The sequence below is a fragment of the Pyxicephalus adspersus genome, chromosome 3 (assembly GCF_032062135.1).
Source record: "Pyxicephalus adspersus chromosome 3, UCB_Pads_2.0, whole genome shotgun sequence".
Taxonomy (NCBI): Eukaryota; Metazoa; Chordata; class Amphibia; order Anura; family Pyxicephalidae; genus Pyxicephalus; species Pyxicephalus adspersus.
In genome coordinates, this window is record NC_092860.1 from 155,185,723 (window position 1) to 155,203,688 (window position 17,966).

A 17,966-nucleotide genomic window follows, 5' to 3' on the forward strand; every position below is an offset into this window, starting at 1 on the left:
TAATCCGGAAAGAAAACCTATAATCCAGGCTGATTTTCTTTTGTCTGTGTACATGGTTTTCATTCTTCCTGGTTGTCACCATGTTTATTGTGCTGCATAATATGGGCCTGATTTAATAAAGATTGGGGAAGATAGACTATAACAAAAGAATCTGAGTGATCCAGCAAACCTGCAATGGATTTCTTAAAATGTATTTGCTATTGCTATGGTTTTCTATTAGACCAGATCCATTCCAGGGTGACTTTAGATAGTCTATCTTCTCCAGTGTGGGACCGCCTTAATAAATCAGGTCCATCTTGTCTTCTCCAACTTCATCTCTCTTGGTCTAGGTAATATAAAGGTTAAGGGGTGTATGAAGTCCTCTGAGTTATCTTGGAATAGGGTAATTGTAAGAACCCAGGGAGCACAGGATAATATACACTGACTATAATTCTGGCCATGGTTAAAGACTTGGAGTGACCAGTTTGGTGAGGAGGACCTTGAGTGTCCTACACAGAGCCCTGACATCAACCCTACTAAACACCTTTGGGATAAATGGAGATCCAGAATGTGGGCCAGGTCTTCTCATCCAAAAAGTCAGTAGCTGACCTTTTTTCTAAATAGGAACACATTTACTCAGACACGTTTCAAAATCTTATGATGTGATAGGAAGATATCTGCAAATATTTGCCCATATGGCATGTCATCCCTTGAGTAGACATCTGTGGGTGCCTTTGTGGCTAGTTGTTTTGTAAAGACCACCACCTTTCCAAGACATGTGAGCTTTTAGAGCCCATTAGAGTACATCGGCAGCTTCAAGCAGACCCAATAAACTCCAGTTCTTCTATTCTAACATTAGAAACACATTATTAGGGGCCAGTGTGAGACAATCAATATATTGTGAGACAATCCCTGATGACCTAACATTTTCCTTGTTACATCACAGCTCCTTTCACTCAAAAATAAGAATTCGGTGGTCCCGTTTCTGGTTAAAGTGGCCAGTTCATGGATCTTAGCTTGTTAGTGGAAGCCAGAGGCTCCACCGGTAGGTGGATCTACTGGAATCCATTCCTCTCTTCTCCAGAATATAGATCTGCTTTATATTCCCCAGAGATGGGTCAGCACCAGTACCCATCCCAAGGTTGTCCTGTGCCATGCTGGGGTTTGGGTCCCCCCACTCCCGCCCCTTACTTACCCTTTTCTTTCTGTCTTTGTTATTATGTGTTTTATATCATATTGATTGGATTTGTTCAAACCACCAAAACTGGAGCGGTTCCATATTTCTCTTAAGGTATCTTCTCTGCAGTAAGACATTTCTGCTATTGTCAGCTTCATGGAGTTTGTCAATTAGCGAGTGATATAAGTTTTGAGCATTTTGATTTGGTTCTGCGCTGACAAATTTGTTATTTGTTTTGTATTGGATTGTAATCAATATTGGATTCTGGACAACTCTGTGCCGGGTTAGGTGGGATCAGAAAGGAAGCGTCTGCCACTATTGGTAACTGAGGTTTGCTGAGGGACAGAGAGATGAGCCCATCAGTGTTCTGATTGTCCCTTTACTGTCCAATTACAGGTGGAGGTGGGTGGGCAGGGGTTCCGTACTTACCTTTCCTGTGTCCTATAACCTGCTGCTATAGCACTCATCCCAACTCAAACCAAGCAAGACAAATAAAAATGTCGTATGTTACACCTAACCAGTCCTTGGATGTGATATCTGCATTTGGTTTTTTTTCAGTCAGAGAATATTTTCAGTAAGTGCAGAAAATACCCGTTATTCCTGCCAGAAACGCCGTGTCTTTTATGTGCGCTGATCTGAAATCACAAACATATTCAAAGCCCTGCATTCTGTATTATTGAACGGTGACAACACTTTCATAGCTACAGTGCAATGCATGAGAGTTGTCACCCTAAAACAGGAAGTGTGCTACTGGCAGGATCACCAGGTAAAAATGCATTTTATCAACAGTGTATGGATAAAGTTTTGAAGTAATTTTTCCAGAGTTTTTGAGGTTTATTAAAACAAGGAACAACCATGTAATATATTAAATATGGAGTCTGCGTTACTTCTCTTTAGTTTTACCTGTTGATCCTGCCAGTAACACATTTCCATCATTCCCCTGATATTCTTTATATCACAAAGTGTTGTAAAGTTGTGGCACTACAAGTCCCAGCATGTATGGCATTTATAAATCCTGTAGTTGTGTCTGCGTCCTTATATGGTATTGGTTGGTGATTGGTTATCTAATGACAAGTAATAAAGGTTTCCAGGTAAACCCCAAGCAATAATATAATATATCTCAACAATTCTAAACCAGATACTGAACCAGTGAAAGGACAATCGAATATTTGTAATCGGTCACAAGGATCGTAAATTACAATCGTAAGAGAAATCACACAGTAAGTCTAGTATTATTCCAGTATCACCCTCCCCTCTACTGCTTATGTGGCCGCTATTGAGCACCGATTGGCTGCTCTCTTCCCCTTGTCAGAGCTCTCACTATACAGCTTTATATAGACACAGCTGGTGAGCAGAGAATGACCCCCTCCCTATGGAGAGAGAATGCCAAACCGCAGAGGATTGTGGGTAGAGGACACAGGATTGTGGGAGACACAGGCTGGGAATAATCTACAAGGAAAAACGCCTGCGAAAGACGGATAGAGGTATGAGGTTATATTGTATTATTATATCCTGCATTGTATTTAATTATATATCATCCACCAGGGACTGCACATTGTATCATTATATACCCTGCTCTGTATATTATATGATGACTGCACCCTATATATTATATATCATCCACCAAAGTACATTGTATCATTTTATACCCTGCATTGTATATTATATGATGACTGCACCTTATATAATATATATTATCCACCAGAGACTGCACATTGTATCATTATATACCCTGCATTGTATAATATATGATGACTGTACCCTATATATTATATATATCTTCCACTTTTAATGCTCCTTTTATTATACATATCAGACTGCAATTATTATTATTAATAATGCATTGTATATTATATGATGACTGCACCTTATATAATATATATTATCCACCAGAGTACATTGTATCATTATATACCCTGCATTGTGTATTATATGATGACTGCACCCTATATAATATATACCAACCACCAGAGACCGCACATTGTATCATTATATATCCTATATTGCATATTATATGATGACTGCGCCCTATATATTATATATCATCCACCAGAGACTGCACATTGTATCATTATATACCCTGCATTGTATATTATATGATGACTGCACCCTATATATTATATATCATCCACCACAGTACATTGCCCCTGATTCATCATTGAAATCCGCGATCGCTGGAAGCGCGATAGCGGATTACCGCGGTCCGGGACTCGAGTGCGCGCGTACACTCGCATCCTGAATCTGCCGGCCGGATTTCTGCCATGCGCAATAGGGGTTATATGATGACTGTACCCTATATATTATATATATCTTCCACTTTTAATGCTCCTTTTATTATACATATCAGACTGCAATTATTATTATTAATAATAGCGCCAACATATTATGCAGCGCTGTACATTAAATAGGGATGGCCACATTATCTCTGATGTAGCATTGTTAGTAACGATATCATCTCATCTCTCCACAGGCTGTGGCTGTGTTGGCCATCGAGGCACCATGGCCGAATTCACAATAAGAGTTTACAAGAACAGAGATTACAATGCCGTCCGGATTTTGTTTGCCGAGGGGATGTTGGAACACATTCCAGCCACCTGTGCCTACTTGTTGAAGCTCCCCCGGGCCCAGTTTGTCCTCTTTATTTCTTTCATCACCCTCCTTTTGGTCTCCAGGTCCTACTTGCTCTCTCTAGTCAGCTTGGCTGTTGTGTTCACAGCCGGTCGTCGTCTACTGACCAAGGAGTACCACCAGTATGTGGACAAGTGTGAACGAGAAGACTTGTTGGACATCGAGGAGTCCTACATGGCCAGCAACAACTCCTGCTTCTGGGTGGCGGAGTCCAATGGTCGAGTTATTGGGATGGTTGGCATCCAATCAGCCCCTGGTTCCAGCGAAGTGATGCTGCTCAGACGTCTATCGGTGGCCAAGGACCAGAGGCATAAGGGCATGGCCAAAGCTCTTTGCACAAAGGTCATTGACTTCGCTCGTCAACGTGGGTACAAAACGGTGACATTGGAGACATCTATGATACAACACGCAGCTCATAAATTATACGAAACAATGGGATTTCAAAAGACCGATGACAAGGTCATCCCATCACTCCTCGGAAGGTTTGCAAACTTCTCCATCCTGACTTATGAATATAAAATCAAGGAATAATATGCAAAGATAGAGACAGATAGAGGACGGTTGGTCTTGTATTTATTAAATGCTAACAAGATTATTTTTACACTATGATGGAATGAGCACGAGATGAAAGTATACAAATATTTATTTTAGAACCATTTTAAGTTTTTTAAAAATGTAAATCACTTTAAAGAATTGCTGCTTGTTGCTATAAAAATGTCCGTAGGAGTATCTTCAATTTTTATAAAGAAGACGGAGGGTTATAAACTCTAAGCGCCTCCTATGTTTATCCTGGCATCATGCACTATCATTGATTGGAAAGGAGCTCAAGACCTCAGTGCCGTAAGACAAAATCCCTAAGTGGAGATCTTGGTGATGGTTGACACATTCTTGTAGGAACATACCTGTAAAGAATACTATAGTCCTATTTACACTATTGCACCCTTACATCCATGGACATTTCCCATACTGTACAGTTTATCCAGGTTTGTGTAGTCTCAATGGGCTAAAGTAGCTCTCTTTATGGCCCATTGGCTTGGTTCACTTGAAAATGTCTTCCTCAACATTGGTCCCGCGCCACACTCTAGCCATGGCTTCCATTTGAACTTCCAACAACTCTTCTTTACAACACACCACTCATATTATGCTTTATTGTGCAAATAGCACCCTGCTTGTCTCTTCCTATTTACCAATTGGCAACTGTGGAGACAAATACACGTTGGTCATTGTATCATTGTCATTGACAGGTTTATATGGCTCATTAAGAAAAACCCAATCTCCGACTTTACATTTTCAAAGCTGGTTGGATATCTCAACTTATCTCAACAGATTTGATTTGAAGCAGAATTTTTGTGTTATGAGAATTTCTATTCTCTAGATCCATTTTCATTTTTTTTAGTTCTGTTGGCAGCTTTGAATCTATGTAACCTTTATTGCCTTTCCTGACATTCTCCTAAACTTTCACTGGCTGGATTTATCTACTGATCTACATGTCAATTTATTATATGATTTTCATTTAAATGTAATAAATGTACAGACGTTATGCACTGATGTTTTCTGGGTTTCCTTTTCTTTAGCATGAGTAAGTGATAAAATGGAAACCTGACCTTTTTGGAACTCTTTGAAACACTTCGAGCACTAATATTGATTGTCTCACACTGGCCCCTAATAATGTGTTTCTAGTGTTAGAATAGAAGAACTGGAGTTTATTGGGTCTGCTTGAAGCTGCCGATGTACTCTAATGGGCTCTAAAAGCTCACATGTCTTGGAAAGGTGGTGGTCTTTACAAAACAACTAGCCACAAAGGCACCCACAGATGTCTACTCAAGGGATGACATGCCATATGGGCAAATATTTGTAGATATCTTTCCATCACATCACAAGATTTTGAAACGTGTCTAAGAAAATGTGTTCCTATTTAGAAAAAAAGGTCAGCTACTGACTTTTTGGATGAGAAGACCTGGCCCACATTCTGGATTTCCATTTATCCCAAAGGTGTTTAGTAGGGTTGATTTCAGGGCTCTGTGTAGGACACTCAAGGTCCTCCTCACCAAACTGGTCACTCCAAGTCTTTAACCATGGCCAGAATTATAGTCAGTGTATATTATCCTGTGCTCCCTGGGTTCTTACATTTACCCTATTCCAAGATAACGCGGAGGACTACATACACCCCTTAACTTTTATATTACCTGGACCAAGAGAGAGGAAGTTGGAGAAGACATGATGGACCTGATTTATTAAGGCGGTCCCACACTGGAGAAGATAGACTATCTAAAGTTACCCTGGAATGGATCTGGTCTAATAGGAAATCATAGCAATAGCAAATACATTTTAAGAAATCCATTGCAGGTTTGCTGGATCACTCAGGTTCTTTTGTGATAGTCTATCTTCCCCAATCTTTATTAAATCAGGCCCATATTATGCAGCACAATAAACACAGTGACAACCAGGAAGAAGTCTGAATGAAAACCATGTACATAGACAAAAGAAAAAAAACACAGCCTGGATTATAGGTTTACTTTCCGGATTACCATTTATTTGAATTTAATATATTCCCACGCCCAACCTCCATATACAGGTCATCGGATAGGACTTCTACCTATAGAACAGAGAGGCAAGTTTCACAGACGGCACAGAACACACAGGTGAGGAATACTCAGCATTGTCTATACAAAGAAGAGGGGAACACAGCTGCTGCAGGTCAGTGTCAGGAATCTCTGCAGTCCTCTTCTTTACACTCAAGGATTTTTATTATTGAACCCTTGTAAATGGGATTGGCTGGTTGGGGGACACTACAGCAGGACATGACACTGGGCGAAGACCCTATCAGTGCACTTTGGGGGTTAATGTATGAACAGTCATAGAACATATAATACCTGTTATTCATGCAGTGCCGAGCAATGCTGATCTCCAGGCAATTACACCAATATTATATATGGGAGGTGTTTTACCTACTAAAGAGTTTGTATTTCTGTCTATCCAGTGCTAAGGTTTAAACAGCTCTCAAGGCAGAAAACATGATATGTCACTGCTGCAGCTATTATTATTAATATAATTATTATTAAACAGGATTTATATAGCACCAACATACACAGCGCTGTACATTAAATAGGGGTTGCAAATGACAGACAGATACAGACAGTGATACAGGAGGAGGGGACCCTGCCCTGAAGAGCTTACAATCTAGTAGGTGAGGGGATTTCACACACAATAGGAGGGGGATATGTAGTGGTGGGAAGTAGTGATGGTTTCAAAAGACAGAAGAAGACGGGTAGGTGAGGTTGAAGCGTTGGGTTTTGAGCGTTCTTTTAAATGAGCAGAAAGTAGGAGCCTTGCGTGTGGTGAGGTTATGAGTGAGGAAGTCATTATTAGGTCATTGGAGGAGCGGAGAGAGCGGCAGGGGGAGTATTTTTTAACCATGTCAGAAATGTAAGTGGGACAATAACTGTGGAGGGATTTGAAGGCAAAGCACAGGAGCTTAAATTTGATACTAAGGTGAAATGGAAGCCAATGGAGAGAACTACAAAGAGATGTAGCGGAAGAGGAGCGGTAGGAAGGATGGAAGAGTCTGGCTGCAGCATTCATATTAGATTGTAGAGGTGAGAGTCGGGTTAGTGGAATACCAGAGAGGAGGAGGTTACAGTAGTCCAGACGAAAGATGATAAGAGCATGTACAAGGAGTTTGGTGGTCTCAGGGGACAGGTAGGGGCGGATTTTGGAGATGAAAGTGACAAGACCTGGAAATGTTCAGAATATGGGGGGTAAATGGGAGGGCCGAGTCAAAGGTGACACCAAGACAACGTGCCTGAGGGGAGGGGGAATAGCAGTGTTATAACAGTTAGATATATGTCAGGGGGAGATTTGAAATTTAAGAGGGGGATGATGATGAGTTCGGTTACTCTATGAACACTGCTCTACCGACGGTTAACTTTTTGTACAAAAGAGCCCAGTATATGCATGGCAGTACGAATTCTTTCATTAAAAAAATACCTCTAACATTTAAAGGTGGAATATCATAGATCCCTCCACAATCCTATTCCAGTAGGTCTCACACTGTCCCGTCTCTCTTTTCAGCACGGACTAGAAACCTTTTCTTTCTTCTTCTCCTTACATCACCTGATCTCGATCTTCCTGAAAATATAATTATGCATATGTAAGATGGACACTTACGTTCCAGAAAGGGCCCTTCGGCACATGCCCTGGAATAAGTGACATATATATCCAAGGAAGCTGGAGGTTTACCCTTCAGTTTTTACTGCTGTGGCAGATGAGAGAGGGGAAGTCATCCCGAAAATTAAAAAAAATATGTAAAAATTTAGATGATATAAAAGCGATAGCTACTCTTTCAAACATTTGGTAATAGGTCCACTTTTACCTCTATGAATGAAGGACTTGGGTAGGGGTGTAGTGTACATTAATCAGGTAAAAATTGCTGCCTGATAAGGTGCACGCAAGGGAGGCATGGGAAATATGAACCTTGATGGAGTACGTTATCATACGTTCACTTGTTTTGCACCATCACCATTGAGATTAGACTTTCCATTGTTATACATGATTCATCAAACAACTGTAACTTACTTGAAAGCCGAACTCCCGACACAAAACATTCAATGTTCCTCCATTACCCTGCATGATATGAATTTTCTTTGTGTGCACCCCATGCCTTTGCAGACTTATAGATTTTCATATAAAGTAGTGATGATATTATCCTGTGCCCCGATGAAGGGAAGCTGTACTTACTACAGGCGGCCTGCACAAAAGGGGGCAGATACAAGACCAATCTACAGGAAGTGGTGGATACAAGACCGGTCACCATGCAAGGAATGAGTAGCAATGACCGGTCCTAACTATAACAAGTTTCTGCACAATGGCCGTGCTGGGTCACTGCAAAGATTGGGAAGAAATACAAAGAGGATTAGGAAATATTCGCTTATCCCAGAGCAGAGCCAATGCATACATTCCCATTCATATATCGAGTGATTAGGAAGGTGATGTGTCTTTAGATCTCCTTGTTGGAACACTTAAGGCTCAGTTGGGCTTGAATCTTAATATATTATTGTTCATGGTATAGATTTACCAAGGCGAAGGAAACTATTTGGGGGTTTTGGTTACAGTGACCTGGTAACATCATGCATTTGGTGGCTGCACATCTATTATGCCAATCTCTCGTTCCACCACATCCCAAAGGTGCTCTATTGGATGGAGTTATGGTGACTGTGGCGGTCATTAGAGCCTACTTACGCCATTGTCATCCTAAAGAAACCAGTTTAGGATGATTTAAGCTTTGTAACATGGCGTGTTATGTTTTATCCTACATTCATAAAGGATTGATTTGGCCAGCAACAGAACTAAAGTTTGTTACTGATTGGTTGGGAAATACATTTCTGGTACCCCATCCCTACTAGTTGCATTAAATTATCTTTTTAAATTTCGAACTGAATTTGAAGTTTAAAACAGAGAATATAGAACAATACCAGGGTTGACTGTGGCATTTAAACCAAGTTGGTACTAATGGACCCATAGAGTGTCAAGAACTCCCTCCCTTACACACACACACATACCACCACCCACCTGAACTATTCATACAAGGTTAGATATATCCATGCTTTCATGTTGTTGATGCCAAATTTACCATCTGCATGTGGCAGCAGAAATTGAGACTTATCAGGCCGGGCAACATTTTTCTTTTTTCTTCTTTTGCCAATTTTGGTGAGCCCATGGGAATTGGAGCCTCAGGTACCTACTCTTAGCTGGCAGGAGTGGCACCCAATGTGGTCTCCTGAGGTCCGTCTTCTTCAAGGTTAGACGTGTGCTTAGAGACGTTCCTCTGCAGGACTCAAGGCTAAAAAGGGGTTATTAGAGTAGTTTGGGTATTCTCCTCCAACCTTTAACATCAACAAGGAGTTTTCACTCAAAGGACATTGGCTTGCTGGATTTTTTTTATGCAGATGATTCTCTGTAAACTTCAATGATAGTTGTGTATGAAAACCCCTGCAGATTAGCAGCTTCTGAAATACTCCTGTTTGGCACCAACAACTATGCTACGTTCAAAGTCTCTTCATTTACCTTTGTTCCCCATTCTGATGATCAGTTTGAACGTCATCAGATCACCTTGACAATAAATACATATCTAAATGCAATGCTGTCATGTGATTGGTTGACTAGATATTCGCAATAAGCAGTTGATCAAGTGTACCTAATAAATTTACTGTGAAAGTCATTCAGCCATCTGCATTGGGTGCCACTCCTGCCACAGAGCCGTGGAAATATAAGGGATAAAAGTACAGGTAAAACACCTCTCATTTATATATTTTATCTATGTACTTTGAGGTTTGTCTAGAATTTAATGTTACGTTTTTATGGTATATAACATGTTTACAGCTTAGTAAATCAAGCCATTAACCTCTACAATTGAAGGACACAGGTAGGTGTGTAGAAAAGTTGCAGTCATGTAAAGAACCGATACTTGATAATGTGCATGTAACTAAAGAATGGGATATCTAAAATTATAATTTCCAAATATTGACACCTTCATATACAGTGATAAGATATGAATCTTGTTATCTTATTTTCTTTTACTATTTCAGCACCAACATCTAAATTAGGGTGTGGAATCACATTTTCCATTGCTATATATAATCCGTCACACCATCACACAGGCAGAAATACCGACATTGGTCTTCTAGATCTGGCCGTGTGTGGCTTTGTTCACCTGTATATTATTCTTCATACGTCTGGAACCCAGGAATAGACTAAAGAAAGAACCCACAACAGGCAAGCACCAGACATGGCAGAAAATACAGAGCTGAGAAGTTTTACCCCCTGGTGGGAAGAATACTATTATGTACTTGGAAGGTTTCTATCCATTGACAATGCCTACAATCTCTTGGCTGCCAATCATCGTGTTGAAAATGAGAGAGGAATTCTGCAAGCACTTATAAGGGTGAGGCCTCATCATTTTCCTCATATGCAGGTACCAATGCCAGTCTATAACGTAAAGCATGTGACCGAGAACATGGCCGTGGATTCAATTTGCAATGAAGAGGGATTCCTAGCATTAGGACATGAAGAAAGACCTGAATTTAGAGACCTCTCATACTGGAGTGCAGAGATCTCTTTAGATGACCTTGAGAATGCCCGACAAAAGGCATATGAGAAAGTAAGTAGGGTCATTAGCCCACTGCATGCCATCACTTATGCAGGAGAATTACGAGAACAAGTTGGCAACTCACCAGCCTTTAGGAGATCTGTTTCCCGTTATGGTAATTTCCAGTTTTCCTTCCCATTACAAGACCTTCTAACTCGGTACAAGGACCAGCACTGTGATGGTGGAATGCCACGGCTGAAGATTCTGGGGACTGGGCTCTACAAATTGGAGATTGCTCATTATGTTGTAGTGCATAGTCCTAACACTGACAAGTTTAATGATTTCCCAGAGGTGCCCACTGTCCATGAAGGTTCTGATCCTCTGCCCTTTGTCTACTGGATGGATGGGCAGTTGTACTGGAGACCAGAATCCACCTCTACTGCCTTAAAAGTAATGGTTACTGAAGATGGTCAGGTCCATAAAAAATGCTACAGGCTTTGTGATTTTTTCATCCATGATGGTGAATGCTTTCATACCGATGATGGAACCTACAGCGTCTGGAACCATCTGATATTGGCTTTTCATCTCCCTGGTATCCACCTGAAGATTCCCAAAGAGCAGCTTGTGAAGAACCTGACTGCCTGTGATGCCGATGATGTGTACTTAGGAAAAGAGAACCTGGAGAGAAAGAGGGCAGAGGAGGTTATCTTGAGACTGGAGGAAGAAGTTGCAAGAAGCACATGATGACAAGACACTCGGTAAACATTTAACCTTCACTATTTCTACTTGTCCCAATGTTATCTCGTGAATGCAAACATTTGTTTTTTTTTGTATTTTTTATTAGAAAAGGTTTGTTAGTATCTTCCATTTATTATTAGTAGTAATGAATAGGCAGAGGTTTCTGTGATTCTCTTTGCAATGCAGGCAGATCCTGATGGGAATGGCCAAACCTCAGCCCCCTCCTCTGAGGAGCGCTCGGTCTAAATTCAAGTAATGGGCTGCTTCCTAGAAGGATGACAGCTTGGAGAAATGTGAATTTCTAGGTAGATGGCATTTGCATTTAGATCAACCTACAAATGATACTGAGCCTCCATACCTAAAAAAACTGAATCCAATAAATGAAAGAAATGGTCAGGGACAGCCAAGCTGGGGTGGAAAAGTCTAGCAGATGCAGGAAACAAGGTATTGGTTTGCTCTAATCAAGTCTTCCTCAATGTTTTTTACATGAGAGAACCCTTTCAAATATATTTCAAGTCTTGGAGAACACCACCAATAATTAATATATCCCCCAGTCACATATATTGACATGGTGGTCAGTGGAAAGAATGTTTCTTACAATGCTGACCAGAAGGAAGAATGCCATCTTTATGGATAGTTACAAAAAACCTTGGTGTCAGTTACACTGACCCGAGAGGTTCTGAATCGCTCATTGCTCAAGGAACCCTTAACAACCCCTGGATATAGATCCCTCAACCCTTATACAAGCAATGGAAGTACGTAACTTCTGGTAAACATCTCATCGCCACTCCCTCAAGAGCTCTCAGTTGTAACACAAGAAATAGGCTGGCTTATGCAGAGCAACCTAAGTAACACCTGCAGGTTATGCTAAACCTAAATAACTAAGTTTATACATCCCTTGGGTCCCTGAACAATATGCATCCCATCAATTCTTTGAGTCCCTAAGCCTTTTCTACCAAATCTGCCCCCACTCCTTCTCTGGTCTAAGGAATACTGACATACAAAAGTTTAGCAGTAGGTTATAAGATCTGTAATAACAAATACAAAACTAACAAGGATAATAAAAATGAGAAGTCAGAAAAGGGGCAAAAAATGGGCTTTGGTATGGGAAAGGGGAGAAACAAGTCACATAGGTGAGAATACTCATGAGCTATTTGATTTAGATATAAAAAACTGATGTCCACATTCCTATGGGTTATGAATAAGTTAAATCTTTCAATAATTACAATAATAATTGTATTATTTTTAATGATATTTGTCCATAAATCCATATCCAGTGACCAGTATGAAGACTCGAAGTATAAGACAGCTATATATGTATTATAAGTGGATCCCATGTACTTTATATTTGCATTCCCTTATTACACATGACATCCTTGTGTCCTATTTCTGTCTTTTAATATACTTTCCATTTTGTATTTTTTTTATTTTATTTTAGGCTTGGATACACTGCAATCAGCAATATCGCTTCTGAAATTTCCACTTTCTCTGTGTGGCTTATGTGGACGAGATGTTCTTTATGCTCAGATGATTTTATTACTATTGGGGATGTGGTTATAGGATGAAACCCAAAACATATCTCATAGAATGCTATTAATTGTATGGAGAATACCTCCTATAAAATGTTTTCATCATATATCAACCAAATCAATTTATAATCAATTCTTAGCAACAAGCAACAAAATATCAGCAATGATCACTTATAATTTTATGGTATTTGTGCTTTGATGTTGATGCCTTGCATTTTGTTCAAAAAAATTGATAACTCATTTGTTTAGTTTAAAAGTAAGTAAAAACATAAAAAAATAAAAAGTTTGATTCAGTGCATGAGACATAGGTGTTGTTACTGCTTTATGTACCTGTCCCGGCTCATCATACCACAATTTGTACCCAACACTTGCACAATGGACTCACTGTTTCTCACTGTATTGTTTTCAGACGGATATTGCAAAGTTTCTGGAACAAGTCCATATTGTATTTGTTTGTTTGTTGTCATTTGACCACAATGCGTAACCATGAAACCATTACCTAAGCAACATCTAAATAAATGTTATAGAGATCACGGTGAGGTGAGACTCCTAACTTCGATGCAGTCTTCTGTACCCAGAAAGCTAGAGAAGGTGAGAACTTCCAGAGTTACTTCCTGGCCCATCGGAGAGTCTGAAAGGTACATATCTTCTATTGGGGGTGAGATAAGGACAGCTGGGAAAACCATGAAAACGGAATTCTACAACAAAGCTTTTACCTTTGGGAAAAAAAGAGCTCAACAAACTTACCTGGCAACCTTCCTTCAGCTTTAAAGACATGGAGGTGGACAGGGCCAAATTTATGGGTTTTTTATTGGGTAAACTTCCTGGCTCCTCCATGTCTATAAGTTCCAGAATTGCATAGCCAAGCTCTTTTAAACAGGGCCCGATACAGAAATACCCCTTCACCCCCCAATGGTAACCCTGGAGGTGGATTCTGCTCTCCAGTATAGCCAAAGGAAAGCTTTCAGGTGAGGCTGTCGGACTTTCTTTAATTCTTTTCAGCACCAATCACGTCACATGGTATTTTCTCCTCTCTGGGTGGTTGAATGGAGGAAATGTAGCGAGAAAGGGAAAACTCTGTGCAAGGTTAACATTTACTTAATACGGCAGACTTGTGTCCATTCATTGCTGCTTCAAGCCAAAATCACACTTCTGTTTTTCCCATCACAAAAGAGTTGCAAACTATGTATAAAAGAAAGTGCCAATATTATTATTATTATTATAGCGGCAACATATTACACAGCACTGTACATTAAATAGGGTTTGCAAATGACAGACAGATGCAGACAGTGATACAGGAGGAGAGGTCCCTGCCCCGAAGAGCTTACAATCTAGTAGAAAGTGTCAATCTCAGTGTGCAGGTGTGAAATCGGCATTCTCTTTTCTCAATGACAGAAAAGTCCCTCCTGTACATGCCTGTTCTGGGAGCCCAAGCCTCACGGATCTGTGCAAGTAAAAGTATAATTTTTAAAAAAGTTTTCTTTAGTTCCTCTTTAATGAGAAACTATCCCTGATTCTTGCTAGGATTTTATATTTGAGACCCCATATCTGGCAACTTGTTATGTTCTGGAAAGTAAGTTACGTAGCAGCTCTCGGGGTCCCCTGTGTACCCTGAAAATTTCAAGCTTCTACAACAATCGGTGGAGGAGATATGAAGGTTTATACATTGGGAGCAATGACAGCAGCATGGACACAGACACAGCTCTCATGCTGCTGCTGTACGAGGGGCGGGGTTATCTCACTGTAAAAGGTGGGCGGGGCAGCTGATCTCCCAGGTATATAGGACACACCCAATCTCAGGGAGCTCACACTGAAACCCCATAGAAAAAGATAGGGACAGAGCAGACACATCTAATTGTGATGTCATTGTACACGCCCAATCAGCTGGTAGTATGCATCCCGAGGGTGGGATTATCTCACAGGACAGCAGAAGCACCATCACTGGTGGCCCTCCTTACACTGCTCTAAAGCTAGTGACAGCAGGAGCACAACCAACATGAACGCCGGGCGGTTCTCCTCACACTGCCAAACAGGAGCTGCTGAGAATGGAAGAACAATGTATGTAAGGCTTCCACTTCTCTGCCAATCCCTGCAGCTCTCTTACACTGCTCTGCTTAGCTAGTGTGCTGACAGTAGGGGGAGCTGCTGAGTAAAGCAGAGTACTGTAAGCTGTACATGGAGCGGCAAAATGTTATTCTATGTTACCGGGCCCTGATGTCAGAAAGGTTGAGGACCACTGCTATAAAGCACTTTGTGGACATAAAATTGTCCAAGGAAGATATGTGCTTCTTATTAGTAAAGAATTTTTGCATTTTAACTAGAAATAAAATAAAGTTTATGATTTCCCAAGAGGCATTCAGGCTAAAATCGAGTGTAACCTTAGATCTTAATCACAACACATGTCATATTCCCGCCTTATTATAAGTTCTTTGCTATTACTTTGCATGATGTCATATAATAACATGATGTCATGCAAAGGAGTAGCACGGATCTTACAGGACACGTAATCATATACAAATTTAAGTTTTTGTATTGACATCAGAATGTATGGGTGTGGACATTGTTTTGAAATATATAAATACTCACAGTACTGTCATATCATGATTAGACAAAAGCGAAGAAAACCTCAAACAGGTAAATTCAACCATGGAAGAGTCAAATGCTGCTACGAATACTCAGAAAATAGAGCTGAAGAAATTCTGTACCACAAGGAACAAAATGTACACCTACGGACTTAAAACGCATTTAGCTATTAATAATGTTTGCCGTACCTTGGATGTCGATCAACTTCCCAAGCAGGATGAACTTCAGATGATGACAAGACTTAGAAAAGTAAGACTTCATCAGTTTCAGCATATGCAAGTACCAATTCCAGTCTACAAGGTAAAGCATGTCACCGAAAGGACGGCCTTGTATCAAATATGCAAGGAAGAAGGATTTAAAACACCAAAACGTGATGAAAGACCTGAATTCAATGACCTCTCATACTGGAGTGCAGACATATCACTAGAAGACATCGAGAGAGCCCGTCAACAGGCGTATGAGAAAGTAAGCAAGGTGATTAATCCATCCAATGCCAGCAAATATGAAAGAGAATTAAAGGAACAATTTGGCAATTCAGTAGCTTTTCAGAAATCTGTTTCCTGGTATGGTACCTTCCAGTTTTCCTTCCCATTACAAGACCTTCTAACTCGGTACAAGGAGCAGCACTGTAATGGTGGAATGCCACGGCTGAAGATTCTGGGGACTGGGCTCTACAAATTGGAGATTGCTCATTATGTTGTAGTGCATAGTCCTGACACTGACAAGTTTAATGATTTCCCAGAGGTGCCCACTGTCCATGGAGGTTCTGATCCTCTGCCCTTTGTCTACTGGATGGATGGGCAGTTGTACTGGAGACCAGAATCCACCTCAATTGCCTTAAAAGTAATGGTTACTGAAGATGGTCAGGCCCGTAAAGAATGTTACAGGCTTTGTGATTTTTTCACCCGTTATGGTGAATGCTTTCATACTAATGATGGAACCTACAGCTTTTGGAACCATCTGATATTGGGTTTTCATCTCCCTGGTGGCCATCTGGAGGTTCCTAAAGAGCAGCTTGTGAAGAACCTGACCGCCTGTGATCCATATACTGTGTACATAGGGAATGAGAAGCTGGGAAGAGAAGAGGCAGAAGAGATTATCTTGCAACTGAAGGAAGAAGTTGAAAGCAGCGAGAAGGTAACCTTGTTATCTACATGATTTCTATTATTTTCCTGTGTCATTTCATGTGATTGTAGGGATTCCTTATATTTTAAACTACAAAAAACTAAATGCACTTATAATTGGACCCTTATTGTGTTGTTTGTGTCCCTAATAGTAGTTATGATTCTGCAGAAGTATATTTGATTATTTATTCAATGCAGGCAGAAAATGACTGATGGCCAAATGTCACAGCACCCTTTTCCCAAGAGTAGCCTTGATGCAAGCATTGAGCTGGTTTTAGGAAGACGACCGTTTGGAGAAGTGGGCATTTTTAGGCTATTAGCGGTGACATAGAGGTTCAAATTAAATTACCAAGGTATGATGAAAAGAATAGAAAAGATGGAAGAGGACGAGGAAATCTGGGAAATGTTTGGTGTGGGAAATCCAAATTATAAAAAATTTAAGATGAAAAAGGAGAAAGAAAGGAGGAGAAATGTATTTAAATATTCCATTGATTCAGGAAGCATTCCAAGTTATTAATACCAATAGCCCACAGTTATTACATTCTCATAATATCAATAACAGTATCAATCCAGAGAAGCAACAGATTTCCAAAAAATAGTTTGGGATTGTTGAGGGGGATTGCTTGTAACAATGGGTTCTATGCACAGTTCAGAAAAGGCAACACCTGTCCAGCTCCAACAAACAACAGGCTCCTGTCTGGGTTTCTTTAATTTGACAAAGAATACGGAATGGAAAGTAAATCAAATGGCAGCCAAGCTGGTTAACCTCCTACTAGGGGAATTTTTAGAGAAGGAAACAAGGAGTCGTCGTATTCCGGTATGTTCAGATAGGGGACAGGTATGTTAGATAATTTCTCCCCTTCTCCTTCACATCTCCAGCATGAACCTCAGGAAAAAGTTTAAAACAGCTATAGATAATATTTATAAACTATATTATAAGCACTCTTCCATTTTCTAATATTTTGTTATCATTTTAAATTTTAGATGGAAGTCTAAATAACCAGGAGTTTGGACGCACTGCAATCAACAATATCGCTTCTGAAGGACGGGACAGCATCAACGCTTAAATTATTATTGGTGGTTTGAATTCAATGCTTTTTATTTTGCTTGCATAATGATTAATA

The 17,966-nt window shown here is 40.2% G+C and overlaps 2 protein-coding genes across 5 annotated transcripts; both read left to right on the forward strand.

The window, feature by feature from the left end:
• Nucleotides 1-2,450: 2,450 nt before the first annotated feature.
• LOC140327345 (probable N-acetyltransferase camello) lies at nucleotides 2,451-5,332 on the forward strand. Its single transcript, XM_072406722.1, has 2 exons — nucleotides 2,451-2,640; nucleotides 3,627-5,332. The coding sequence occupies exon 2, from the start codon at nucleotides 3,656-3,658 to the stop codon at nucleotides 4,313-4,315; it is 660 nt and encodes a 219-aa protein (XP_072262823.1). The 5' UTR covers nucleotides 2,451-2,640; nucleotides 3,627-3,655; the 3' UTR covers nucleotides 4,316-5,332.
• A 648-nt stretch (nucleotides 5,333-5,980) lies between these two features.
• Nucleotides 5,981-17,966, forward strand: LOC140327344 (uncharacterized). Of its 4 annotated transcripts, none has more exons than XM_072406720.1 (4): nucleotides 5,981-6,481; nucleotides 10,369-11,626; nucleotides 13,045-16,855; nucleotides 17,041-17,966. In XM_072406720.1, the coding sequence occupies exons 3-4, from the start codon at nucleotides 15,782-15,784 to the stop codon at nucleotides 17,053-17,055; spliced, it is 1,089 nt and encodes a 362-aa protein (XP_072262821.1). In that variant the 5' UTR covers nucleotides 5,981-6,481; nucleotides 10,369-11,626; nucleotides 13,045-15,781; the 3' UTR covers nucleotides 17,056-17,966. The 4 variants fall into 4 exon arrangements, with proteins under 4 accessions (XP_072262821.1, XP_072262822.1, XP_072262818.1 ...); XM_072406721.1 differs by having other exon boundaries at nucleotides 17,827-17,966; XM_072406717.1 differs by having other exon boundaries at nucleotides 6,286-6,481; nucleotides 13,045-13,773; nucleotides 15,744-17,966.